Here is a 26,947-nt window from a genome sequence, read left to right on the forward strand (position 1 = left end):
GTTGGAGATAGGGGTTTTAAGCAGCAACTCTCTCTTCAATAGTAGGCACTGTAGGTAGACTGTATAGACTGCCAAAGATGGCTATACCTCTGCAAACCTCTGTGAATGCTCCACGTTGGAGGTAGGGGTTTTAAGCAGAAACTGCTCTCTTCAATAGTGGGCACTGTAGACAGACTGTAGGGATTGCCAAAGACTGCTATACCTCTGCAATGCTCTGAGCAATAGACTATGCAGTAGACCCAACTTTTGTTTGCTTAATTGTTACTAGCCCACACCTTACAACCTTGTCTCACATCTAACAATAGGCAACTGTCAGGTGCTAGATACGAAAAGTTTAGATAGAGCTTGTAATATAAATATCTCATTTGTGCTGCTGTTTACATGGTTTTAAACTTTTCTATACCCTTAAATATTCACATATCATTGAAGGAAATCCCATGTGTTGGGATATTTAGGTAGTAGTGTTCTTTCCACCAATCAGTTCCATTTCTATTCACTCAGCTCAAAAACGACTTTAATTGGACACTTTTTCTTTATGCATCATCTACAAAGCTGTGCATGGTCTTGCAGCACTCTATCTTTCCTCCTTAATCTCATTTGTGCTCAGTCTCACTTCCACTCCTTTTCCATACTCGCCCACAAACAATGGATCTCTCTATTTCTGTTTGCTCACCCTCAACTCCTTCTATTTTCTGCTCATCTCTCAATGCTCATCTACTTTGTTTTCAAATATGAATTGTTTTACATATATATGTGTACCACTTACCATTGCTCAGAGTGTTGTCAAAAGTGCTCTATAAATAAATAAATACATTTCAAATAAATTACACATTGTGCCATGATAGATGAATAGGTGGTCAAAACATTATCAAATCAGGTGGTCCATCTGCCATGCATTAGAGGTGTTGTTGCGCTTTGCTGCATATTTTATGGTAGGTCTCCACATGAAATAAGGACAGGCTACACTACCTTATTCATCTTGATAAGGAAGCAGTCAATGAAGTCTCGAGGAGAGGAGAGATCGAGTGTCTCCTCATGTACTTTTGTTCTCTCTTCCACAAAGGTACGAAGATCCCGCAGGTGCTTCAATTTTGAATGATGAGGCCCTGGGAGGTACTTCATGACATGGGGAAAACAAGAAAATACCTGCAAAGAAAACAATGTAATTCACAATGTCAGTCCACAGCTATAATACAGTATTTACACAAAAAAACCTTAAGGGACCATACAATGTGTTTTGCTTAAAAAATACTGAGCCATCTATATCGTTTATTTGTCAATTGTTTGCTTTTTGTATTTGCTTTCCCATTTTAATCTAATTTTGATGTACTTCATACAGTGATGTCCACAGCCTTGTATTGAAGTAGAAGATGGCAAAGAGAGGGCAAAACAAGTACTGGATAACCCAACTGTTAATACATTTATACCGGGTTAGGAACTTGTCTTTTGAAAAATCCAGGAAATGCTGTTTCACCAATGAAGTGTTTTGATAAATATCAATAGGTAATATTCCAATCTCTTTTGACCTAATCAAGTTAGAGAAACAACTTTTCAAATTATCTGCCATCTTCCAATTTCGTTCATCACCAACAATACCTCACAATTTGCACCAACAGATTCTATTCCCTTTAAAATAATCATCACAATAAGCAACATCTAGAACAGAATCTCCAAAAACAGCCAACAATGCAATGTGGCAGTTGCCATTAAAAACATCAAACACCTCAAACATGTCTCAAACTATAAACTGCTCATCCTTCATCTCAACGATATCTGCTTACATTAACAGCAGCATCCCGAAATGGACTGACATGCCAGTCACCACTAGCACTATGCGTTCAAGAAACAATAGCTCCACTACAAGTAGCTCCAACCACTCAGTGGGGCTATTACATGGAACCATTCCACCAGGCCAAAAATGAGCTTTCTTACACAGATCTCCTGTGTTAGTCACAGAAGAGCAGAGTCCACTACTCCCACAGAAGCACTTGTTCAAATTTGCTAATATAGATGTGTTCAAATATGCAAATGAGAAGGCCTATTAACAAACTATAAACATGTCCAAATGGAAGGGAAGCTAGACACTATGGGCTTGCTTATCGAAAGCTTTTCTACTGCAAATAAAGAGAGCTTAGCTTTCTCTTTGTGGGAGAAAATCACGCACCCTCATCACAGAAGGCATCTAAATGTGCGGACATTGTGATACACCTTTGCCACTACGTGCAACTGTGCACAAAGTGGAGGCGAGAGAGTTTCTGCAAATTTCAAAGTGCAGCCAGAATTAAGAAACACGTTGCTCTTTGAAATGTGCAGAAAACAAACATATTATGCTGGCCTTGTTTGTGTAACAGATGTGGAGGAATGCATTAGAGAGATATTTCTAAACATTGTGGTCCCATTTTAAAATATGTGTTAGAGGGTCATATGAGACCCTCTAAAGCATGAGGTAAAAAATTAACACAACGGTTTGAACTGTTGCTGTAGAGGAGCAGGTAGACGCTATCTTGCTAGTTCCCACCCCCTCACCGCAATCATTTTGGAACAGTCGGAGAAGAGCAATAAATGTGACCCTCTGCATTGTTCCCATACCGCATCGATTGTATGAGAGATGGTATGCACTCAGACAGCCATACAGAATGTATCCTTGCAATGAAAGCGTGGAAGGATGTTGCATAGAAAAATGTTACATGAAAGGATGTTGCCTGCCAAGATGACAGAATGCATTAGTGAATATTATAGATGGACATTAAAGTGAAATCTGACAAAGACAAATGTCATAAAGAAGATATATGAACCTATGCTCAAACAATATGAAAATAGTTAGAAGTAACAATGTAACTGAAGCACTAAGAGTAACATGTATCTAAGGCAAGAGTTATCATGGATCTAAAGAAGATGAAGCAACATACTGACCAATAACTAAATATGCAGGAACGCAAGTTAGAAAGAAAATGTATAGAAGCTTGCTATAGAGGAATATAAAACATGGAAAAGACAGCCAAAGTAGGAAAATTGACACTGGCTCATATCAAACTTAACCAAGCAACCTCAGAGACAGGCCGAGTCTGTAGAATCAGCGGAAGCATAAAAACTGCTCTGTGTGCAGATTGGACAATGAGTCAAGGTTTGTCCAGAGTTAAGGATGCTATTTTTAAAGGATAAGCACAGAACACAAAGGGAGTATGTGGATAAGCTCTGAATGTGGGGCATTCTTCAGAGATGGAAGAAGAAAACATCTGTGAAAGCCAAACTGCTAGTCAATTAAAAGTATACAATGTTCATGTGAGATAGAATGAGCAAGTCTCTAGAGGCCAAGAGGAGCAGCAGCACTCTGCATAATTAAATCAAAAAGCAGTAAATAAAAGGCTCAACTAGACAAATGTGTGATGTCTTCACACATGACTCAGAAGCCCAAAACAAAGGCTATTTATTAGAGGCTTAAGCTAAGATAGTGGTGTGCTCACACTCCCATGAATGTGCCAGGATAGTGAACAGGCAACAAGGTCAACTACAAATGGAACACTTTGGCTGATAGCCTACCGATAAGAAACCCTGGACTACTTGCGAAAATTGGGAGTAGTATGCTGGGATTCAAAAACCTATGTTTCTTTTGACGTACATTCTGCTAAAGAGGGCTAAAATTCCAAGGTTGGGATATTATGCCAACCAGTCAGTGGGGTTGAGGGACAACCTAATTTACAATATTGCACAGACCAATCCACTATTGTTTTGTACGCTATAATCAGTACTATACATATTTAGAGGTAGTTCAAGGCATGCCCCGCAGATAAGGGGTAGCCAATGATGCAATAATCCTTATATGTTCTATAAGTAGATATGTTCCCTTAACCAATCCCTTCACTTGATAGGTTTTGTATTTTGCAACGTAGAATGACATCATAGATGACAGATATTGGGGTATAAGACCTCTATGTAATCAAGCGTCTGTGCGAGTGTGCATGCATCAGTCCGATGTCTGCGAGTTCACCCTATTTTATTAAATTGACAGTAAAGCAGTACTTTGTCATATTCTTTGAGTCCGTCTGATTATTTGGTCATTATTGTAATTCCATCCAGCACAAACGACACTTCAAGGTGCTAGAGCACATTGCTGTGTCACTTTTATTTTTAGTAATAAACAAGGATAGGAATGCTAGGATAGTCACCGGAAGGGCTTCCGAAAGGGTATTGCTATCTTGCAGCTGTAGGAGGACCAAAGCTTGGAGAGCATATCTGAAGTTATTTCTGGGATGAATAGCTTTATTGTTGGCAGGAGAGAAAGTTGATATCTAGCCATCTGTGTCTTTCTTGCTATGTGCTGTTTGAAGGAGAGGTGTCTGTCAATGTCGAACCTAAGGAACTTGGGGCAGGTGGCTAGCAGTTGTGTGAAGCCCTGCAGATGTCTTTGAAGGAGGATATCTTGAGGTTGAGCTGTGAGTCACCTGTGCATTGGTGGATGTTGTGTTGCGGGAGGAGGGTTCTGACAGGTTCCATGTAAAGATTGAAGATCAGAGGATGGATCCTTGCAGGATTCCACAGTTGATGGGTAGAGTTGGTGATCTGGAGGAATCCATTTGTAAACGCTGGGGGTGATTAGCAAGTTATGATTTGAATCAGCTGGGTACGATCTTGCTGATCCCCATGCAGTGATCTAGATTGTCGGTGAGGGTCTACTGTGTCTAATGCTGCTGAGAGTTCATGGAGAACCAGGAGGCAAGGATGACAATCCTCAAAGATTTTAAGGGTATTATTGATCACCTTGATAGTAGCTGTTTATGTATGGCATCTGTATCTGAAGCCAGATTGGTAGGACTGAAGGTGTTTGTTTACTTCGAAATATTGAAGGAGTTGCATGGCCATTGCTTTCTCAATGATCTTACCTAGGAAGGGAAGATGGGTGATGGGGTAGTAGTTGCCGAGATCATCAGGGACCAGTGTTGCTTTCTTGAGATGCTTGAGCCTTGGTCCGGTCTTGTGTATCGAGGGGAAGGTGCCTTTAGTTAAGAAGACGCTTATGATTGTCAGGTAAGGCAGGAGTGTTTCAGTTGTAGGAGGTCAATCATGTATGATGTGGCCTTGAGGGTGTCTAGTCAAATGGTCGACAGACAAATGGTCGACAGACAAATGGTCGACAGACAAATGGTCGACACAATTTGGTCGACAGGTCAAATGGTTAAATTTTTTTTAATTTATATATATATTTTTTTTAGGTTTTTGTTTAGAGAAAAAAGGGGTTTTCTAGCAAAGAAAAGGGGTTTGGGGGGTGACCCCGCCCCCCAAAAAAAAGAAAAATATGAAAAAAAAAAAAAAATTCGCCCATTTGACCTGTCGACCTTTTGGTGTCGACCCGTCCTGTCGACCATTTATATTCGACCAAATGACCTAGAACCGGCCTTGAGGCATGCTAGGGTGGCAGTGAAGTCGTCCATACTGAGTGTCTTGAAAGTTGTATAGGCAGTTGTGATTTTGATCGATGGGATGTGTAATGTGCTCTCAGTTGTGGTGTTAGTACCTGTGTGTTGGCGGGTCATGCTGATCTTGTTGATGAAGAAAGATTTGATGGCAGTGGATTTTTCAATGAGGTGCAGATTGGGTCGGTTCACACACTGCTTGATGGCTTTGAAGAGGCATCTGCTTTCATTGTTGGCCTCAGCTATTTTGTTTTGGTAGTAGTTGGCCTTGTCAGTGCTGATCAGTGATGGCGTATAGCAAAGATTTCCGTAGGCAGGGCAAGGTCTGATGTGCTGAAGGCCTTTTACCAAATCTTTTATTTTATTCTGGTGGTTTAGTTGTTGAAGTTAAGTTCTTGAGTGTACCAGAGTGTGGAAGGTTTAGGCTTGAGTGTGTGCTGTTTCACTGGTGCATGGCAGTTGATGTTGGTTGTGAGGGTGGTTTTGAGTTCTTGGAGGATTGAGTCACAGTCTTGATAAAATGTGAGGCAGGCCTTGAGCCTCTTGGTGTCTGTGGATGTCTTTGGTGGAGGGTATCTAGAGGGGGAGCTATGTGTCAGCTGTGTGTTGGTGGATGTGGCTGTTGTGACAGGCAATCAGGGTTTTGAGCAGTTCTGTGTAAAGATTGAAGATCGCAGGGGAAAGGATAGATCCTTGTGGGACTCCAAAGGTGATTTGTAGGGTTGGTAATCTGGAGGAATCCATTTGCATGAACTGGTGGCGATTAGCAAGGTTTCATCCAGGAGTGTATGGTGGACTATGGTGAAGAATGCTGCTGAAAGGTCAAGGAGAACCAGGAGGGAAAGATAACCATAATCAAGGATTTTAAGGGCATTGTTGATCACCTTGTTGGTAGTATGAAGGCAATTAAACCAGAAGAGGTGTTAGCTAAGTGCTGGGCATGTCAGGCCTGGAGAATATAAGGGATACAGAAGGCTAGTGGAAGTTCCTGGAAAGTACTCAGTCACAGTAGAAAGATTCTTATTGATGGTAGCTCCAGAGGCAGCCCCAATTGGCACATGTCAATGGTTAAGAAAAAGCTGGTGCTATGGTGTGTATCACACCTTCATTTAACATTTCCTGTAGCGAATAAGCAAAAATAAAATCCAGCAGTTAAATCATTAGCAAATCTGGGTGGAATGCAGGGCTGGTCTTTGGGTGGACCCATGTACAGGTGAAGACAAACGAAGATTGACTTAAGATTTGTCGCCTCTTAAAATTCAAGAGTTCCAGTTGGAAATCCTCTTTGTTGCAAAAGGTCATTTCAAGCTTTTGAGATTGAGGGTGTGTAAGTCAGCCATTTTGGATGTTACAGGTGGGTGACATTGTTTTTAAAACATGGGAACTTGAATGGCTACTGTGCTCCTACCAAAAGCCAGAGGACTGCAATGAGGATGGGGCTAAAGCAATAAAGCTGCTAATGCCAGAGACCAACTGCCCTGCATCATACTCTATGGCTTTCATCCATGGAAAGCATCTTTTTGAGAGTTTTTGAGAGGCAGATTTGAAGGGAATTACCATAGTGCAGGGCTGCGAATATACTATGGTATGAAACAATTAGCATAGCTCAGTTTCCCAGTTGAAAGGGTGCACCATAGGAGGACCTGAAATAGTGCAAAGTTTGCCCAGCAGCAGGTGGTAAATCATATATATAGTGGGGTGGGGGGGTTAGCATAAATCATTCCCACAAATATGCAGGACAGCCGAGCATGATGAGAGAGCCTGAACTGACCAATGGGGGTTTGGGTGGGTTATTCCCCTGAGAAAATGATGTTATCCCTAAAATAATGAATTACAATTGTTAATTTTAAAGAATACTTTCTGTGAATAACAGGGAAAAAAGCCATGCAGCTTATAATGTGTGTTGTTTTTCAACACATTTTCGTGGTGCATAATTCCCACAATATATTCCAGCATAAAAAACGTGTTCATGCTTGTTATGCCCGTACTTTTCCACAAACCAATAAATGACTGTATTTCCAGAAAAGAACATAGTCAAGTTTAATATGCACATAATGACATTAATAAAACTACAAGAAAACATGCCAATGCTGGTTTTGCCAATATATTCCAGTAGCTCCACGTACAAATAACATCCTGCTGGCTTTGCCAGTAAAAATGACATGCCTCAATAGAAAACATTCTAGACTGCCTGCACCAATGTAGGCCCATATGGGTACACATAAGTACACATAATGTTTGCTTTTGCATGTGATACCCCGTAAAAAAAAGGAATGAAACATTAAGAAAATATAGCCAGAATGGCTGCACCAAATAACACTGAAAAAAGGTGGCACCTGGAATAATGTCTCCCTCAACCAGGATAGAAATCTAGAAAAAAGAACACCTGCGGGAGACACGGTTGGTTTCCGTGACTCTAACCATTCAACTCTCATCCTGAGTCTTACCCAATTGCAAGCCATTCAAACCCTTGTCCTCCTGCAGGGACATACCGAAGATCTTATGTACGAAAACATTTGTCTATACTCTTAATTTAAATAAACCCAAATAGATGTTTTTATCATATAAAAAAATATATTTACTAAAAATAACAGTTGTGCGTCCACTGGGAGTGGACTCTTCTTCACTGGTAATTGTGATGGGGTTAGTAGAAGTGACTCAATCTACTGGCGACAAATGTATTGTAATCAACGATGGCAAAATGTCCTTTTCTATTACACAGACGTCCTTCTGGACGTACAACCTAAATTCCTTTCATATGCCCATGTACGATATTCAAAATCAACTTGGAAAGGTTTCCTTCTTGCCAAATGACATCAGGAAACCAGGGACGTCATTTGGGGGTCGCCAGAGGTCGCAAGTGCGACCTCTGAGCTCTCCCTTGCGACCTCTGTGGTCTACCTTGCGACCTCTAAAAAAAAACAAAAAACACGTTTTTTTTTTTTTTTGGAATACAAGCTCCTGGGCTGTGGCCAGCACCATGAGGCTCTTTAATTCAGGAGTGGCTAGCTTTCTTGTTCAGGCCCCTTAAAAAAAGAAGAAAAATAAGAACACGAGGGCCACAAGTCTAACACTTTCAGCACTGAACCTAATCTAAAAAATAAAGAATAGGAATGCCAAAAATGTGTCTTTCTGGAATTCTATACAATTAAAGCTAGGCTCATTAAAGGTTTATTTCAGGCACACTTCAGGGGGTGAGTCACTGATTTAGTCTGTTCTCAAACGCCTCAACTCAGCCTTTTGAAGTCGATAAATGGGTACCAACACAGGTTGGGTGATATTGGGTGTATAGTTCTTCTATGTAAAGCGCTTAAGCGTAAGTGGTATATAATAACACATCATTATCATTCGGTCATGGACGTCTGCTTGCAATCACAGTAATTTGGTAATATGGGCCTATGCACACTGATCTTAACGATACATATGGCGATCCATTCAGGTATGACATGTACATCACATTATAGTGATATCGTAACCATATTGTTCGTAGTGTACAATGCTATGTAATGCCACTTCCTGTTTTGTCAACGGATGAAAGGTCGTGTTCCATCGCTTCTCGCGATATCACTTTGGGGTGGGTTCAAATTACATCACTTCCTGTGATGTCATCAGGGGTCAAGGGTCGTGTGATGTCACTTCCGCTACCCCTGGCATTTTGGTGAATTGACGTCCCTGCAGGAAACACATACACTATAAACAGGTGGTAAACATTTGTTTACTTAATGCACTGTGTAATTATAAACAGACATTTTTTTTAATATTGAGCAGACAAAAAAGGTAAAAAGAGAAATCCTTGCTGTGTGCCATACTTTTGTTAGAATGCTTTTGACACTTGGCATAATTCTAATATTCTCATTGAGCTCTAAAATCCTCATGAAAAAGCTGGAGTTCAATCCTAATGTATGTGTGGCCTGATAGGAAAACTACCAGCTGAATATGTGGAAGTTATAGGTGTTTAGTTATTTGTACTTTTGCTGAGTGAAAAATGTTCTCCTCACTCATGTCAAACAAGTTCATCACTGGTGTCAGGTCTGGAAGTACCATACTGAGGATAAACCCTAGAAAGCTCATATTACAACTTCATCTTATTAGCTAGATCTTTCACAAATATTTGGCAAGGTTGTTTAATAGTGAATTACGGAAGTAGCTCTTCACTGTTACTGGATTTTCAACATTCTTTAAGATCAAGCAAATGCTTTAGCACAGAAATCTAGCCCCTTGTGAATTTTGCGACTATTGTTGAACAACTTTGCAAGGAATGTTGATGCTCAATGTCACTAGTGAAATTTAGGATCTAACCCATTCAGCGTACCGTGGCTTTAATGAAACTCTTAACTTCATTCACTTTGATAGCTGTCACAAGATTATTATTATTTAAAGCTATAAAAAAACTAGTCATCTGCAACTCCTCTAGGAGCATTATAATGAATTCACAATCTGGAGAAGTATTGTGATGCTATAACGATTAAAAAATACTGTACAAAGTATGGGAATTACCAGGCTGCTGAACAAGTTTGTGAAATCAAAAGTGACCATTCAGTACTTGATATAGCAATTTGGATATATCATTATTTTTATTTTTTATCACACAGTTTAAAAATCTTTGGTCGTGCTATGGCCAGGCTGGATGCCTGGGTAGAGGGTAGTAAAAAATAATCAGACCCGGTCTCTGTACTCCTGAACAGTCTCTGAACCGCTATCTTGTTGTGGCCCACTTGTTATTTGTAAAAGGTGAGCCGATCTATTTAGCCTTCAGGCAACTGACCAAGTCATTTGACAAGGTCAATCTGCCAAGCTTTGGCACATGCTCAAATCCATGAACTGCCCACAGGCAATAATCAACATCTTGGGAAGATTTCGCTTGGGAGATGCACTGCCCCTTTTCCGGTGGAGCTGGGGATGTGCCAGGGCTGCGTCCTGCCCCCCTGCTCTTTCATTTGTACATCAATGGCCTATACGATTGTCTGTTAAATTCTGACCCAGATGTTGCTAGGCTAGATAATATGCGCCTGCCACTCTAAAGTGTTCGTGGATGATAAAGTCTTAATGGCGCGTACCCCTCAAGCTTTACAGAAGCTTATTTATAATTACACCTCATTTATGGGCTCTTTGGATCTTAGGGTTAATGACCAACGGTTAGCAGTGATGGTGTGTGGGGGGGAAGCGACCTATGGAATTTCAATCTATGTTTAGTAAGGCTGCTCTGATTCCAAGGGTCTATAGCTTTAACTACCTTGAGGTTAGGTTTTCTTCTAACTCCAGCCCTGACCCACATGTAAATAAACAAACTGTGAGATTTGAGCAAGCCATGGGTGAGGTGACCAGAGTATGTTCAAGGCCAAACCAGTTGACTTGGTATTGACTTGGTATTAACAATGTAGCAGCCTCAGTTGCAAGCATATCATAGCTCAGCCCTTCTGTTATTGTCTCAGACTTTGGGGTAAGCCCAAAGCTGCACTGACCCAGGAGCTAATCAGATATTTGGTCTCCAAAGATCCTAATAGGAGAAGTCCCTGCATAGGGTATGTCAAGGCAAAACTGGCAGAAATGCGGCCCATCTGTTTCTTCCAATAAACATTTTGTCCACAGTGATCTAAGAGCAATCACAATTAGTGTTTCTTGTTGTTTTTAAATCAGGTTTTTTATTGTCATTTTTCAAAACATCAACAGTGTCACCAACATGTACAACATACAGATTCTGTGATTCCTCTGTTCTCCCCCTTCCTCCTTCCGTCTCCCCTGTATGCAAGTCTCTTTTATTACTTTGTCACAACCAATAAATCCCTACTTCATTTCACTTTTTTCCCAAGGGCAGATTATCTTCCATATTTCTTAAAGAAGGGCAGTCAGATCCCCTCTATGTCCATTTGCGTCTCATCCAGAAGGTGAGTCAGGTAGTCCATGTCATATATGGACTTTGTTTTCTGAACCCATTCCCTCTCTGTGGACACACTCCTCCCCTTCCAATGTTGTGTCACACAGCTCCTTGCTGCCTACAGTAGAGTCTGGACCATGTGGACCTTGTGGCCCTCCACCCCCCATATTCCTCCTTCTCACATACACCAAACAACAGCAGGCTAGGCTCCCTGGGCCTTTGTATCCCATCCAGATACTTTAGTCATCCCAAACCTCTTTCCAGTATGTCTGAATGAGTGTACATTTGCACCACTTGAGGTAAAAGACAGCATTTGCCCTTCTGCAGCGCCAGCAGTGCGCATCTACCTCAGGGTACATTTTTTCTAATGTTGCGGGTGGGTACTGCCAGCTGTGTAACAGTTTGAATGCCTTTATTCTGTATTGCAGGGTCAACATGGACCTATTCACCCCCCTACACATTTTACCCCACAACTGGTTGGTCAGTTCAATTCCTAGATCTTCCATGCACTTCCTACATTTTAGTAATGTATCTTTGGGCTCGACCCTCCTTAGTCCCCCATATAGCCTGGATATTCGCCCCCTCATGTTGGTTTCCTGTAGCAGTACTTTCTTGAAGGGGTAAGCTCCCAGCATAAGTTATCTCCCCAATTAGACTTCATCAAGAAACCCCAATTGCAGGTACTTAAAGGCTGAGAGCCTCTTCATCCCCAGACATTCCTCTAACCAAGTTGTGGGGTTTGACAAACTGTGGACCTGTAGGCGCTGGTGCGATTCGATGGTCCGGTATTTGTTAGTATGGCAGCTTTGTCAGGTAATGGATGAGTCAGGTTTGTTTAGTGTTAGACAAGTGGTTAGTTTTATTTCTTTAGTTATTCAGCACTAATGAAATACAATCTTGGACGTAGAGGTGCCAGTTTTAACATATTGACACTTTACACAGCCGACGCGCATTTCTCTATGAACGAATCAAATGGCCCGTTTCCTCAACCAATTAGAGCACACCTTCCTTATTAACAGGAAGTAATGTGCACTTCCACCAGACGACCGTCGCCTCCGCTACTCCGGAACACATGTCTGCCGACCGGCTCAGGTAAGCTTCGTGTGCACTTAGCCACGTCCCTTGCTGACTCCAGCTGCTTCTCTATTTGCTTCACGCCATGACTGCCAACATAAAGATAGCCGCTCGCGCACGCGGCTCGCAAATGACACTCTGCGTGTCTGACCATGCGCATTATGCCTCATTAACTCTCGCCTCACAATAGATCCACCCCATTGGGCGCCGCTCCACACTACCGCAGCCCACCTTCTTGGGAGTAGGCACCAGCCCACATAACACGCTGCTACCAGCATTACGCTGACATATCCACCCTCACCCTGCCAACTTTAAACACCAGGCACTTCCCAATACGGGCAACGCTGTGCACACATGCCAGCTATTACATTGCAACCAGGCATCCGCCCACATATGGAACACATGTATCTCCAACAGGGTTATCTGAACCTACAAGCGTGCACCCATGATATTGAGCAGGGACATGCTCATCTGTTCTTCTTAGCTCATAATTCAGGCACACTTGCCACAAACGATGCCTAAGGCACCAATTACCTAAACCTTAATCACCCTTTGCACCAGTCATGCCAGACCCAGTTAAATACAGGCCAACAAGCAACACCTATTATCACGGCTACCAGCATTTCGGTAACCAATAAGAGTGAACTCATGATACTGTACATGCCATAGGCACCAATTGCCCAATCCCAGTCACCCATTTCATTAGTCATGCCCGACCCGGTTAATTACAGGCTAACCATCAACACCTTATACCATGCCTACAAGCACTTGGTAGCCAGACCCCTTGGCAGAACACACTAGCGCCTCACTGTTCCTATGACCACCACCAATCCTTTCCATGGTGCATCCCTTCCCTCAACCTCATACATTTTCCCTTTCAGAAACGGCTATCCAGCCCACTGGCACCTTACTGGGTAGGACCAGTTCACCTTTCTTGAAGCTCAGAAAAAAACTCAATTGGGTAAGACTTTAGAATTTTCTTCTCTCAGGCGCAATTGCAAACTTCTGTAGCCCTCCCCTAACTAACTAGCAACTCTTCCTTTTCTCCTCTTCTCCCTTGGTACTTTGTCTCCTATTCTACTATAAATCATATTGCTAATTAACTTTGGTCGTGCTATGGCCAGGCTGGATGCCTGGGTAGAGGGTAGTAAAAAATAATCAGACCCGGTCTCTGTACTCCTGAACAGTCTCTGAACCGCTATCTTGTTGTGGCCCACTTGTTATTTGTAAAAGGTGAGCCGATCTATTTAGCCTTCAGGCAACTGACCAAGTCATTTGACAAGGTCAATCTGCCAAGCTTTGGCACATGCTCAAATCCATGAACTGCCCACAGGCAATAATCAACATCTTGGGAAGATTTCGCTTGGGAGATGCACTGCCCCTTTTCCGGTGGAGCTGGGGATGTGCCAGGGCTGCGTCCTGCCCCCCTGCTCTTTCATTTGTACATCAATGGCCTATACGATTGTCTGTTAAATTCTGACCCAGATGTTGCTAGGCTAGATAATATGCGCCTGCCACTCTAAAGTGTTCGTGGATGATAAAGTCTTAATGGCGCGTACCCCTCAAGCTTTACAGAAGCTTATTTATAATTACACCTCATTTATGGGCTCTTTGGATCTTAGGGTTAATGACCAACGGTTAGCAGTGATGGTGTGTGGGGGGGAAGCGACCTATGGAATTTCAATCTATGTTTAGTAAGGCTGCTCTGATTCCAAGGGTCTATAGCTTTAACTACCTTGAGGTTAGGTTTTCTTCTAACTCCAGCCCTGACCCACATGTAAATAAACAAACTGTGAGATTTGAGCAAGCCATGAGTGAGGTGACCAGAGTATGTTCAAGGCCAAACCAGTTGACTTGGTATTGACTTGGTATTAACAATGTAGCAGCCTCAGTTGCAAGCATATCATAGCTCAGCCCTTCTGTTATTGTCTCAGACTTTGGGGTAAGCCCAAAGCTGCACTGACCCAGGAGCTAATCAGATATTTGGTCTCCAAAGATCCTAATAGGAGAAGTCCCTGCATAGGGTATGTCAAGGCAAAACTGGCAGAAATGCGGCCCATCTGTTTCTTCCAATAAACATTTTGTCCACAGTGATCTAAGAGCAATCACAATTAGTGTTTCTTGTTGTTTTTAAATCAGGTTTTTTATTGTCATTTTTCAAAACATCAACAGTGTCACCAACATGTACAACATACAGATTCTGTGATTCCTCTGTTCTCCCCCTTCCTCCTTCCGTCTCCCCTGTATGCAAGTCTCTTTTATTACTTTGTCACAACCAATAAATCCCTACTTCATTTCACTTTTTTCCCAAGGGCAGATTATCTTCCATATTTCTTAAAGAAGGGCAGTCAGATCCCCTCTATGTCCATTTGCGTCTCATCCAGAAGGTGAGTCAGGTAGTCCATGTCATATATGGACTTTGTTTTCTGAACCCATTCCCTCTCTGTGGACACACTCCTCCCCTTCCAATGTTGTGTCACACAGCTCCTTGCTGCTACCAGTAGAGTCTGGACCATGTGGACCTTGTGGCCCTCCACCCCCCATATTCCTCCTTCTCACATACACCAAACAACAGCAGGCTAGGCTCCCTGGGCCTTTGTATCCCATCCAGATACTTTAGTCATCCCAAACCTCTTTCCAGTATGTCTGAATGAGTGTACATTTGCACCACTTGAGGTAAAAGACAGCATTTGCCCTTCTGCAGCGCCAGCAGTGCGCATCTACCTCAGGGTACATTTTTTCTAATGTTGCGGGTGGGTACTGCCAGCTGTGTAACAGTTTGAATGCCTTTATTCTGTATTGCAGGGTCAACATGGACCTATTCACCCCCCTACACATTTTACCCCACAACTGGTTGGTCAGTTCAATTCCTAGATCTTCCATGCACTTCCTACATTTTAGTAATGTATCTTTGGGCTCGACCCTCCTTAGTCCCCCATATAGCCTGGATATTCGCCCCCTCATGTTGGTTTCCTGTAGCAGTACTTTCTTGAAGGGGTAAGCTCCCAGCATAAGTTATCTCCCCAATTAGACTTCATCAAGAAACCCCAATTGCAGGTACTTAAAGGCTGAGAGCCTCTTCATCCCCAGACATTCCTCTAACCAAGTTGTGGGGTTTGACAAACTGTGGACCTGTAGGCGCTGGTGCGATTCGATGGTCCGGTATTTGTTAGTATGGCAGCTTTGTCAGGTAATGGATGAGTCAGGTTTGTTTAGTGTTAGACAAGTGGTTAGTTTTATTTCTTTAGTTATTCAGCACTAATGAAATACAATCTTGGACGTAGAGGTGCCAGTTTTAACATATTGACACTTTACACAGCCGACGCGCATTTCTCTATGAACGAATCAAATGGCCCGTTTCCTCAACCAATTAGAGCACACCTTCCTTATTAACAGGAAGTAATGTGCACTTCCACCAGACGACCGTCGCCTCCGCTACTCCGGAACACATGTCTGCCGACCGGCTCAGGTAAGCTTCGTGTGCACTTAGCCACGTCCCTTGCTGACTCCAGCTGCTTCTCTATTTGCTTCACGCCATGACTGCCAACATAAAGATAGCCGCTCGCGCACGCGGCTCGCAAATGACACTCTGCGTGTCTGACCACGCGCATTATGCCTCATTAACTCTCGCCTCACAATAGATCCACCCCATTGGGCGCCGCTCCACACTACCGCAGCCCACCTTCTTGGGAGTAGGCACCAGCCCACATAACACGCTGCTACCAGCATTACGCTGACATATCCACCCTCACCCTGCCAACTTTAAACACCAGGCACTTCCCAATACGGGCAACGCTGTGCACACATGCCAGCTATTACATTGCAACCAGGCATCCGCCCACATATGGAACACATGTATCTCCAACAGGGTTATCTGAACCTACAAGCGTGCACCCATGATATTGAGCAGGGACATGCTCATCTGTTCTTCTTAGCTCTTAATTCAGGCACACTTGCCACAAACGATGCCTAAGGCACCAATTGCCTAAACCTTAATCACCCTTTGCACCAGTCATGCCAGACCCAGTTAAATACAGGCCAACAAGCAACACCTATTATCACGGCTACCAGCATTTCGGTAACCAATAAGAGTGAACTCATGATACTGTACATGCCATAGGCACCAATTGCCCAATCCCAGTCACCCATTTCATTAGTCATGCCCGACCCGGTTAATTACAGGCTAACCATCAACACCTTATACCATGCCTACAAGCACTTGGTAGCCAGACCCCTTGGCAGAACACACTAGCGCCTCACTGTTCCTATGACCACCACCAATCCTTTCCATGGTGCATCCCTTCCCTCAACCTCATACATTTTCCCTTTCAGAAACGGCTATCCAGCCCACTGGCACCTTACTGGGTAGGACCAGTTCACCTTTCTTGAAGCTCAGAAAAAAACTCAATTGGGTAAGACTTTAGAATTTTCTTCTCTCAGGCGCAATTGCAAACTTCTGTAGCCCTCCCCTAACTAACTAGCAACTCTTCCTTTTCTCCTCTTCTCCCTTGGTACTTTGTCTCCTATTCTACTATAAATCATATTGCTAATTAACTTTTTGATTACAGATGGGTCGAGCCCAGATGCAACTGAGGGGGGGTGGCGGGCCATGACGACAACCTTCGGGTGGTGCTTCCCTGATGCCAGATCGACCAGAACACTTCCAGAATGGGGTCGTCTAGATGAGATTCCTTGTCTAGGGAACTCTTTCTGCGGGACCCATATCCATTCACCCAGCGTTACCGGTGGTAAAGAAGCATTGTCCATACGGAACATTGCTTCTTTGTTTCCGGGTCTAGGTGGTCCACCATAATCTGCAATTGGGCCACCCTGTATCCCAGATCTGGGAATCCCACTCCCCCTCATCCTTTGATAACACCAACACACAGTATGCTACCCAGGGTTTTGCTCCGGCCCCTAGAAACCCAAAGAGATCCTTCTGTACTGTGGCTAAGAAGTGGGTTGGTACCATCATGGGGAGCATTTGGAAGAGGAAAAGCAGCTTCGGGAGGATTGTCATCTTGATACACTTTAGCCTTGCAATCCAGGATAGACCCATCCGTCCCAAGCGCTGCATGTCCTCCCTTATCTTACTCCATAGTGGGAGGTAGTTCTTCTCAAGTAAATTCATAGCTTCTCTTGTGATTTCGATCCCTAGGTATCGAAAGCCCTCCTGCCTCATCTTGAATCCCCATTTACCAATCCAGTTGCTGTCCTCGTTATCCCAGTTCCCTGCTAGGAATGCCACTGACTTGGTAAGGTTGACCCGGGAACCCAATAGTTTTCCATACTGTTTCAAACCCTTTAGAAGGGCCGGCACTAAGGACCGTGGATTTGTGAGGTATAGCAATGTGTCATCTGTGAAAAGACTCACTTTATATTCTTGTCTGCCTTTGTGCATCCCCGTTATGTAGCTGCAACCTCTCAGGCTTATTACCCACGGCTCCATAACCAGAGTGCACAACAAGGGTGACAGGGGGGATCTCTATCTGTTCCCTCTATTTAGCCCTATTGTCCTGGACAAGTCTCCATTGACCATCACTCTTGCTCTCGGGGTATGATTCAGGGCAATAATCCATCCCATCCACCACTCTCCCATATCTTTCTCCTCACTAAACCCTTCCATAAAGGACCAGTTAACCCTGTCAAATGCCTTTTTTGACATCCAGGGAGTGGACCAGAGGCCCCTCCCTTTGTGTCCTAGGGTTTAACTTAGGTTATCAAAGCCCTGCCTATTTTGAATTGATCCCATCTGGTCTGGTGTATAAGGCGGGGACGTGTATCTCCAGCCGGGACATCAAGATTCTTGTAAAGATCTTCACATCTACAAGGATGTGGGCCTATACAAAGCACAGTCCATCTTGACCCTGCCCTGCTTGGGGATCACTGTTATAAGTGCATCTCAGAAAGTGGGGTCATATCCTCCGCCTGTCTTACGAAATTAACACCTTCGTCAGGGGTCCCACTAGGACTTCTTGAAACTGCTTCTTGATGCCTACTGTTTAGCTGTCTTCCCCCGGTGCCTTTCCTGACTTCAGCTGGCCTATCACCCTCTTTACCTCCTCCCTTGTGATCTCTTTCTCCAGCATAGATTGCCCCTCTTGAGCTTCATCTCCTCAAGTTTTGTTGGTTGGGAGTACAGCGTTTCATAAAAGTCAGCAAAATGCTCTGGGATGTTTCCCTCGGATCCAACTTCGTCCCCATTCTTATCCCTCAGTCAGTGTGCCTTACTATTACCCATACATTCTCTGACCCTATTTGCCAACAGTTGCCCTACCCGACCCCCCCTTTGTAGAACGTTTGTTTTGTATATATCATCTTCTTTACCACTTCCCCTATCAGGAGTGAGTGTAGTTCCTGTCTCTTGTTGTGCATTGTCTCCAATAAACCCTCTCTGTCAACTCCCGGTCTTGTTAACCTTGTCCTCATGTCTCTTAATTTCTCCCACATCCTCACCTCTATCAGTGCTCTTTCCCTCTTTTGGTGGGCCCTATCTGCTATAAGAAGGCCCCTCACTGTCACCTTGGCTGCCTCCCACACCGTTTTCAGACAGGCCTCCCCTGTGTCGTTTGTTGCAAAGAATTGGGTGATCTCTGTTTGCAGGAGGTCCCAAAATACTGTGTCTCGGAGGAGGCCATCATTGCATCACCAAAGCAGCCATCCCTTCCTTCCTTCTTATAATCACCAGCCTGTTGTGACCATCTTGTGGTCCGACCATGTCACTGCCTCCACCTTTTGTTACTATATCATGGTCAAGTCTAGGGTATCTGTGGTGTGGTGGTATGGAGGTGAAAAGAAGGTGTATCCTTCCACTTGGGGGAACGTGGACCCCCATACATCAACCCAGAAGTGGTCCTGCAGCAGTTGGGAGAATGCTTCATGTTCCTTTACCTTTACTTTGATCTTGTTTCCCTTCACCGACCACCAGTCTACTGCCGGGTCAGCTATCAGATTAAAGTCCCCTCACACCATTAGCCTGCCTTCCTCCCATGCTTGAGCACCGAGAATGCCTTTTGGAGGAAGGCCATCTGGTGCACATTTGCTGCGTATATGACAGCTAGAGGGATCAACCGCCCTTCCACCTGTCCCTTGACTGCCACCAGCCTGCTGCCAAAACCCCTCTTCACCTGCACCTCCAGTAATTGTATAGCTCACGACAGACAGAACAATCCCCACACCCTCCTTTTTGCTCATCTTGTGCAAGGCCCAGTAGGTCTGCCCAACCGCTACTCCCTTCAGGTCATGCTCCATCCCTTGTCTGAAGTGTGTTTCTTGTAGGAATAGTACTGCCATTTTTGCTTTGCAGAGCATATTTACCATGAGCGATCTTTTATTTGGGGAATTTAGTCTTTTCACATTAATGTTGCCACCCCAGTTAACCGTTCTTCCTTCTTTGTATCCTCCCTCCACCTCTGTCCTTGGTCAAATCTTTCCACCAATTTAGTTGTGATGTCACACTGCATATAGCTCCCCGTGGTCCCCTATCAATCTGCCCTCACTCGCCGCGCCAATGGGTTCTCTTCTTTGTTCAAAAATTCTACTTTGCCTTCCCTTCAGCTTCCCTCCCCTCACCCTTTACCTCCCTTTTTCCTCCTTCCCAATTGTGGCGTTTGGCCACCCGTTTCTGAGCATACCGGCCGAACCACCTAGGTAGTGGCTACTGTCCTGGGCTTTCCCTCCTTCCTCCCCCTTCTCCTTTCTCACCTGGGCATCAGGCCTTAACCCGTCTCAGTTATCTTCCTCCTGAAACATAAACAGTATCTTGTCAACAGCCGAAACTCTTTCATTCTTTACTGCCATAACTACACCTCTGACGTGTTTCACCCCACATCTTCCCTCGGAAGCACAAATAGGTTCATAACAACTAGTTTCCGAGCACTGAGCTTCTGGGACCCGAAGAGACGAATAGACAATGAGGGTTTATTTGTAAATTTCAGAGAACAGCTAGTCACGGGAGAGCCTGAAACCCTCAAATAGGGAACATTCAATCATTGCAGGACCTGATCTCCAAAGCTATTTACTTTGGGCAGAGAACCCCTCTCAATATATCCTCATAACTGGGGCATATTTTTACTATGGGCCTTTAAAAGCAGTGGTTGCAACTTGGACTAATGATATTGATAATCCTTCATACCCTCTGTGTAATGCACCCAGGGACGAGCTGGCCCGTCTTTTACTATTTTGCCCTATTTATTCTAGACTGAGAGGACACAGGCTAAAACCACTCCTGTGTGAGTTGGAGTTCTCCCAGTATAGACCTGCCTTGTGCTACTTGTTATGGGCTGACTCACCCTGTGTGGCGTGAGCACGTTGGTCCTTTCTGAGGAATTCACAATCTATTAAGAAATACTTAATGAATTCTAAAGGAATCTGATGTAATTAATTTTTTACTGTATTCTGATGATTTTTTACCTTTTGTGTATATGTCTCTGTAAATGTCATTGGCCCTCATTACGACCTTGGCGGAGAACCATGGTGCTATTTGCACCATGGTCCATGGCGCTAAGCTGCCAACTCCGCCATGGTGGTTGGCGGACTTACCGCCCCATTCCGACCTTGGCGGGGCGGTAAGTCCCCAATCCCCATTTACCCTTCCCCATTCCCATTTTTGCCCCATAGGGTATAATGGGAGTGGGGAAGGCGTTAATTACGCCACCGTAAATTACGGTGGCGTAATTAACAACAAGGTCCCTTAGCGCCATGGATTTTAACGCCTGCTCAAAGCAGGCGTTAAAATCACCATGGCGCTAAGGGAACTCGTACTCAGGCGGAAAGGGGCGCCATGGTTTACGCCGGCGTAAACCCCTTTCCGCCAGGGTCGTAATGAGGGCCATTGTCATTTTACGATGTTGTTTTTATGGAAACAATCTTGTGTTTCCGAAATAAACTTTTGTGATGATGATGAAGATTATGATCACCCCATATGGGCATGTCATCAACATTTCTCACCAGGATTTCTGCCCCTAAAATATCTCTAATAGAGCACTGACGCAGCCCTCCAATATGCTGTCTGTTTCACCACTAGTTGTCTCCTTGTCATTCAACAGGGATCCTAGCAAATGCACCTGTATTCTCTAGCCACAGAACATAAAAGAACTTTCAGATATGTGTCATAGCCAGAGCATCTCATGTTCTCTGCTACCCAAAATGTGTGTTCTGTTTTCCCAACACGCTTTATCTTTTGATGAAATAATGCAAATGGGTTTGCAAATTTAGTAACTATCTAGCCACACTGAATAAAGATCTGTAAATCACTAATATGCACATTCCTTTCACACAACGGATTGTTAGGGAGAATTCTCTCATTAGGCTGAATTTCCTAACCTAGTGAGTCCCCCAGCAGCTTTGCTGGATTTCTGGAGTTTGTTTTTTTCTCCTGCCAAGAGTGAGACTCTTTTTCTCCCACTCCTGGACATTATTTATGGTGTTCCTTTGACTGTTAATGTGTTTTATGGGCTATGGGGTCCTTTACATGTGTTTTTACTATGTGTGATACACAGCACCCTCCGTGCAGTGACACAGGGGTGTCATAGTGACACCCCACCATAGACTCCATACCCTGGGACTGACTACTGTCTCCCAGGGCATGTAAAGTCACCATTGGCTTTACTAGTCCCAAATTATTAACTGAAACCAGTACAAACCATCATATTGTGGACGTACTGGTACACAATATGATGCCCCGGGGTCTGTTAGTCGAGGGGACACGTCTCCGTCCCCCCTGATCGAGTTTTGGCTGGTGGCAGTGGATACTACTTTTTATATTCGACCGCGAATATATCCCTATGGGATTTTCCCATTGTTCGAGGCTACCAACTTTAATTATTTAATTCTCATAGCCTCAAACATACCGCCGGTTTATTTAATTAATATTAATTCGCCGGTTGGTATTTTTTTGCCAGGACTCGATTCTAAAATGGCGTTTGTGTTCTCTTCTGTGACTCCAACTCGAGCCCTTTGTTCCACTTTTTGGCGGGCTTCTCCACAGAAGCCTTGTAACGCTCACCTGATTCCCGTAGAGGCGCCGGTCTTGACTGGGCGTATACCGTATCTTCAAAGGTGATGTGTAACACACGGCTGGCTCTTTGGGCTGGACCTCTGTGCACTGTATGCCTGACTCGAAGGGTAAGATGTCTGCAGATAGAAAATATGGGATTAAGGAACTGGGTTATTGAATGTCTCTCTCTTCTTCCCTTTCTCTTCTCCTGTAGAACCCCAAAGGTTAACGCTCTCACCTTAGGTAAGTGAACGCCGTGCTCTCCATCTGCCTCGGGGCAGGGTGCTGTAACCAGTTTCTTCACTGGATAAGGGGAGCAGGCCTCCTGACTTCAGAGGACTGCTGTCCGTCGTTTACCGCACGAACGGTACGTTTCGAGTAATTCTAATGTCTTTAAAGTCTTTAGTAATGATGTTTCTTGTTTTGCAGGGTTCCGGCGATGGCGGATGACGGGCTGAAGTGAGTTGAAGATGGAGCCCGTGTGATGAATAGAAGCGCCTGGAAGCACGTAAGTAAGCGCTTGTTGCCTGCTTCACGATGCGCTCTAACTGTCTTTTTATTTTGCAGGTACAAGTTCGGAGCGGCTGCAGGGTGCCGGAATACCCACTGGGTTAGATGTGGAAAGGAGTAACGGCACGTGAGTATTAAAGTTCCCCAATGTCTTTAAACGCACCTTGTTTTGTCTTTCAGATGCGGGATGCAGCGCCGAAGGCCTCCGGAGCGTGCGAAGAGTTGGTAAGCTTTTGTCTTTCAGATGCCGGAATGCAGTGTGAAGACCTCCGGAGCGCACGAAGAGTAGGTAAGCCTTTGTCTTTCAGATGCCGGAATGCAGCGCGAGGCGTTGGTGACAGCCGATGGACCAGTTAAGTGAAGAGCTGTCACTGAAGACCGTAATGCTAACCTGTTCTTTCTTGTCTTTATAGGTGTTGCTGAAGACTGGATTCAGGATGGTAAGCCTTTTTCCTTAGGCCCAGGATCAGATGCAGAAGACACGATGAGCATGCTGCTGCAGAGGATGCAGAATAACGCAAAGCAAGATTCATCCATCGGGTGTGGTTTAAATAGCCTCCTGTAGTGCTTAGGTGTCTCCTTCCACAGCCACGCCTAGGTAAGAAAAGAGTTCCTGCTTTCCAGAAGAGTTCCAGTGTTCTGAATCTAGGGAGTGGCTCCTGCCCCACCCAACAGGAAAAGTAGTTCCAAACAGAAGAGGATCAGAGGCTCAACTGGCAGGCAAGTAAGCAGCATGGTCTGCTGCAGGTAAGTCCACCCAAGCATTATGAGCCCGGCGCTTCCAGCGCTGGGACTGGGCATATTTATGAGCCTGGTGCCACTGGCGCCAGGACTGGGTCCAAAAGGTCCCAATTGGGACTGGTTGGCACTCGGAACCTGGGTTATGGATCTGCTTCCAAGGGAGTTGGGAAAACCCTGACCTTTTGGAAGCAGAGATCATGACAGTACCCCCCCTCAAGGCCCCTCCCAAACCGGGCTTCTCCGGGGGTTTTGGCTTGTCAGGAAATGTTCGGTGAAATCTTTTGATTAGGCGAGGAGCGTGGACATATTCAGCAGGTTCCCAGGATCTCTCTTGGGGGCCGTAGCCTTTCCAGTCAATTAGGTAAAATAGTTTAGATTTGGAGATCTTGGAGTCCAGAATGCTTTTGACTTCAAACTCGAGTTCTCCATCAACTAGGATAGGTTTTGGAGATTTAGTTAGTCGGGTTTGAGGTTGCACGGGTTTTAATAGAGAGACGTGGAAGACCGGATGTATCTTCATGTGCGGGGGCAAGTCCAACTTGACCGCTACTGGGTTTACTATGGTAGTGATGGAATAGGGACCAAGGTATCTTGGGTTGAATGTGCGTGGCCCTTTTATAGGTAGATATTTGGTGGATAACCAGACTTGATCCCCTACTTGATATTGAGGGGCTTCCTTCCGATGTTGATCTGCTCCTTTCTTGTATTGTTCTTTAGCCCTTTGAAGGTGAGAAACAGCTTCCTTAAAGGCTTGGGTGATTGTAGAATGCAGGTAGTCTACTGCTGGTGTTTCAAGATCTTGGAGGGGATCCAACTCCGAGGTTCGAGGGTGACTGCCGTACAAAAGAAAAAACGGGGTTTTCCCAGTTCCCGAATGGACAGAGTTATTGTAGGCATATTCGGCTATCCAAAGGATGTCTTTCCAAGTTTTTTCAGTTTGTTGCAGCATGCAGCGTAAATACTGTTCCAGAGTTTGATTGGTCCTCTCGGTTTGTCCGTCGGTCTGAGGGTGGTGACTGGTCGATAGTCTCACATCAATTTGAGCCGACCGACAGCAACTTCGCCAAAAATGAGAAATAAATTGACTACCTCGATCCGGAATTAGAACCGAAGGAAAACCGTGCAGTCGGACGATGTTTTCGAGAAATTCTCGGGCCAGAGTTGCTGCTGTTGGCAAGCCTTTGAGCGGAATGAAATGCGCCATCTTGGAGAATAAGTCCACGATTACTAGAATCGTATTGTATCCGGAGCATGGAGGTAGATAGGTGATGAAGTCCATAGAAAGCGTATGCCAAGGGCGAGGTGGGATGTCAATAGGGCGTAAGAGGCCTGCTGGTCTTTCCTTTTGACTCTTGTTTTGGGCGCATACTCCACAGGACATTATAAAGTCTCTGATATCTTTTTTCCAAGACGGCCACCAGAAGTAGCGCTTGATCTTTTCTGAGGTCTTGGCCATACCGGGATGTCCTTCCATTAAAGAATCGTGATAACAAGAGATTACTTTTTTCTGTAAATCTGTGCTGGGTAGGTATAATCGTTCTTGGAAATACAATAAGTTGTCCTTTACTGCAAAGTCCTTTCCCTGCAGGTGCCAATTCTGTATGTCTGCTGGAGTTACAAGTTGCCTGGCTTTATCCTTAACTTCCTCTATGGATTCTGTGGCGATTACACCCAGAATTCTTTGTTCGGGAATGATTGGTACAGGTTTAGGGTTGATCAAGTGTTCTTCCACTCCCATCCGAGAAAGGGCATCAGCTTTACCGTTCTTTGTACCAGGTCGATAGGTAATTATGAAGTCAAACTCGGCAAAGAATAATGCCCAACGGAGTTGTCTAGAGGATTGGGCTTTTGCGGTTTTCAAATATTGCAGGTTTCGGTGATCCGTAATCACAGTAACGGTGTGTCGGGCCCCCAGCAGATAATGCCGCCAAGCCTTAAAGGCAGACTTGATAGCCAGAAGTTCCTTGTCAGTAATCGTGTAATTGATTTCAGGAGGCGAGAATTTGCGGGACCAAAATGCCACGGGATGCAACTGATTGGTTACCGGGTCCTTTTGTGATAGAACTGCCCCCATGGCAAGGCTTGAAGCATCAGTTTCCACGATGTAGGGGAGTTCGGGGCGAGGGTGTTTTAAGATTGGTGCAGAGATAAATGTAGTCTTCAAATCCTGGAAAGCTTGTTCCGCCTCGGTAGACCATTCAAAACGTTTGTTTTTCTTTAACAAGGCAGTAATAGGCTGGACTATTCGAGAGAATTCGGGGATAAACCTGCGGTAAAAGTTAGCGAAGCCTAACATGCTTTGCACACCTTTTACGGAGGATGGTGATGGCCATTTGAGAACTGCATCGACCTTCTTTGAATCCATACGCACTCCGCCAGGTGATAATATGAATCCCAAGAATTCAACTTCAGTCACGTTGAAAACACATATTTCCAACTTAGCGAAAAGTTTGTGTTGACGCAATCTTTCGAGGACCATTTTCACGTGTTTCCGATGTTCAGATTCCGATGAAGAATAAACGAGGATGTCATCAATGTAAACAACAACACACACATCTATGAGCTCTCTGAGGACATCGTTCATAAAATATTGAAAGGCGGCCGGGGCATTGCAAAGTCCGAAGGGCATGACCTGATATTCAAATAGCCCATACTTGGTGCGGAAGGCCGTCTTCCATTCATCGCCCTCTTTTACTCGTACCAAGTGGTAAGCTCCTCTAAGATCCAGCTTTGTATATATGCATGCTTATCTGACTTGGCCCAGGAGTTCAGGGATCAAAGGTAACGGATATCTATTCTTAACGGTGATCTGGTTCAGGGAGTGATAATCTATACAAGTTCTAAGGTCTCCTTCCTTTTTTGGAACGAAGAACAAAGCTGAAGAAGCAGGGGACTTGGAAGGACGAATAAACCCATTTGCCAGGTATTGATCCAGGTATTGTCGAAGGTGAAGGTTCTCAGGCTCGGTGAGGGCATAAATTCTACTACAAGGAGGAGTAGATCCAGGTATCAGGTCTATCTGGCAGTCATAAGACCTATGAGGAGGTAGAGAGTTAGCCTGATCCTTCCGGAAAACATCTTGGTATTCTAGGTATTCGGGAGGTAACTGGGGAGTCTCTGAAGAAATTGCTGCCAGTGCAACACCAGGTGGAGGGTGACAAGTAGAGACACATTCTGGAAACTGGACCGTTCTTGCTCGCCAATCGATCAGAGGATTGTGTTTCTCTAACCAAGGTATTCCTAGAATAATCTGAAACTGAGGGGCCTTGATCACATCGAACACGATCTTCTCATGGTGTCCATCTTGACTTACTAGCGTCACCTCTTGAGTGGTATGCG

General features: G+C 44.5%; 1 protein-coding gene across 1 annotated transcript in view; it reads right to left on the bottom strand.

The window, feature by feature from the left end:
• The window catches only part of LOC138566771 (cytochrome P450 2C18-like), a 385,240-nt gene that overhangs the window by 227,379 nt on the left and 130,914 nt on the right, over positions 1-26,947 (bottom strand). The window contains exons 5-6 of the mRNA XM_069644418.1: positions 24,255-24,262; positions 970-1,146 (exon numbers count right to left, since the gene is read on the bottom strand). Coding sequence (XP_069500519.1) covers positions 970-1,146; positions 24,255-24,262 — 185 coding nt within the window. The remainder of the gene's footprint in view (positions 1-969; positions 1,147-24,254; positions 24,263-26,947) is intronic.

The sequence above is a fragment of the Ambystoma mexicanum genome, chromosome 2p (assembly GCF_040938575.1).
Source record: "Ambystoma mexicanum isolate Mex_15411 chromosome 2p, UKY_AmexF1_1, whole genome shotgun sequence".
NCBI classification, from domain to species: domain Eukaryota; kingdom Metazoa; phylum Chordata; class Amphibia; order Caudata; family Ambystomatidae; genus Ambystoma; species Ambystoma mexicanum.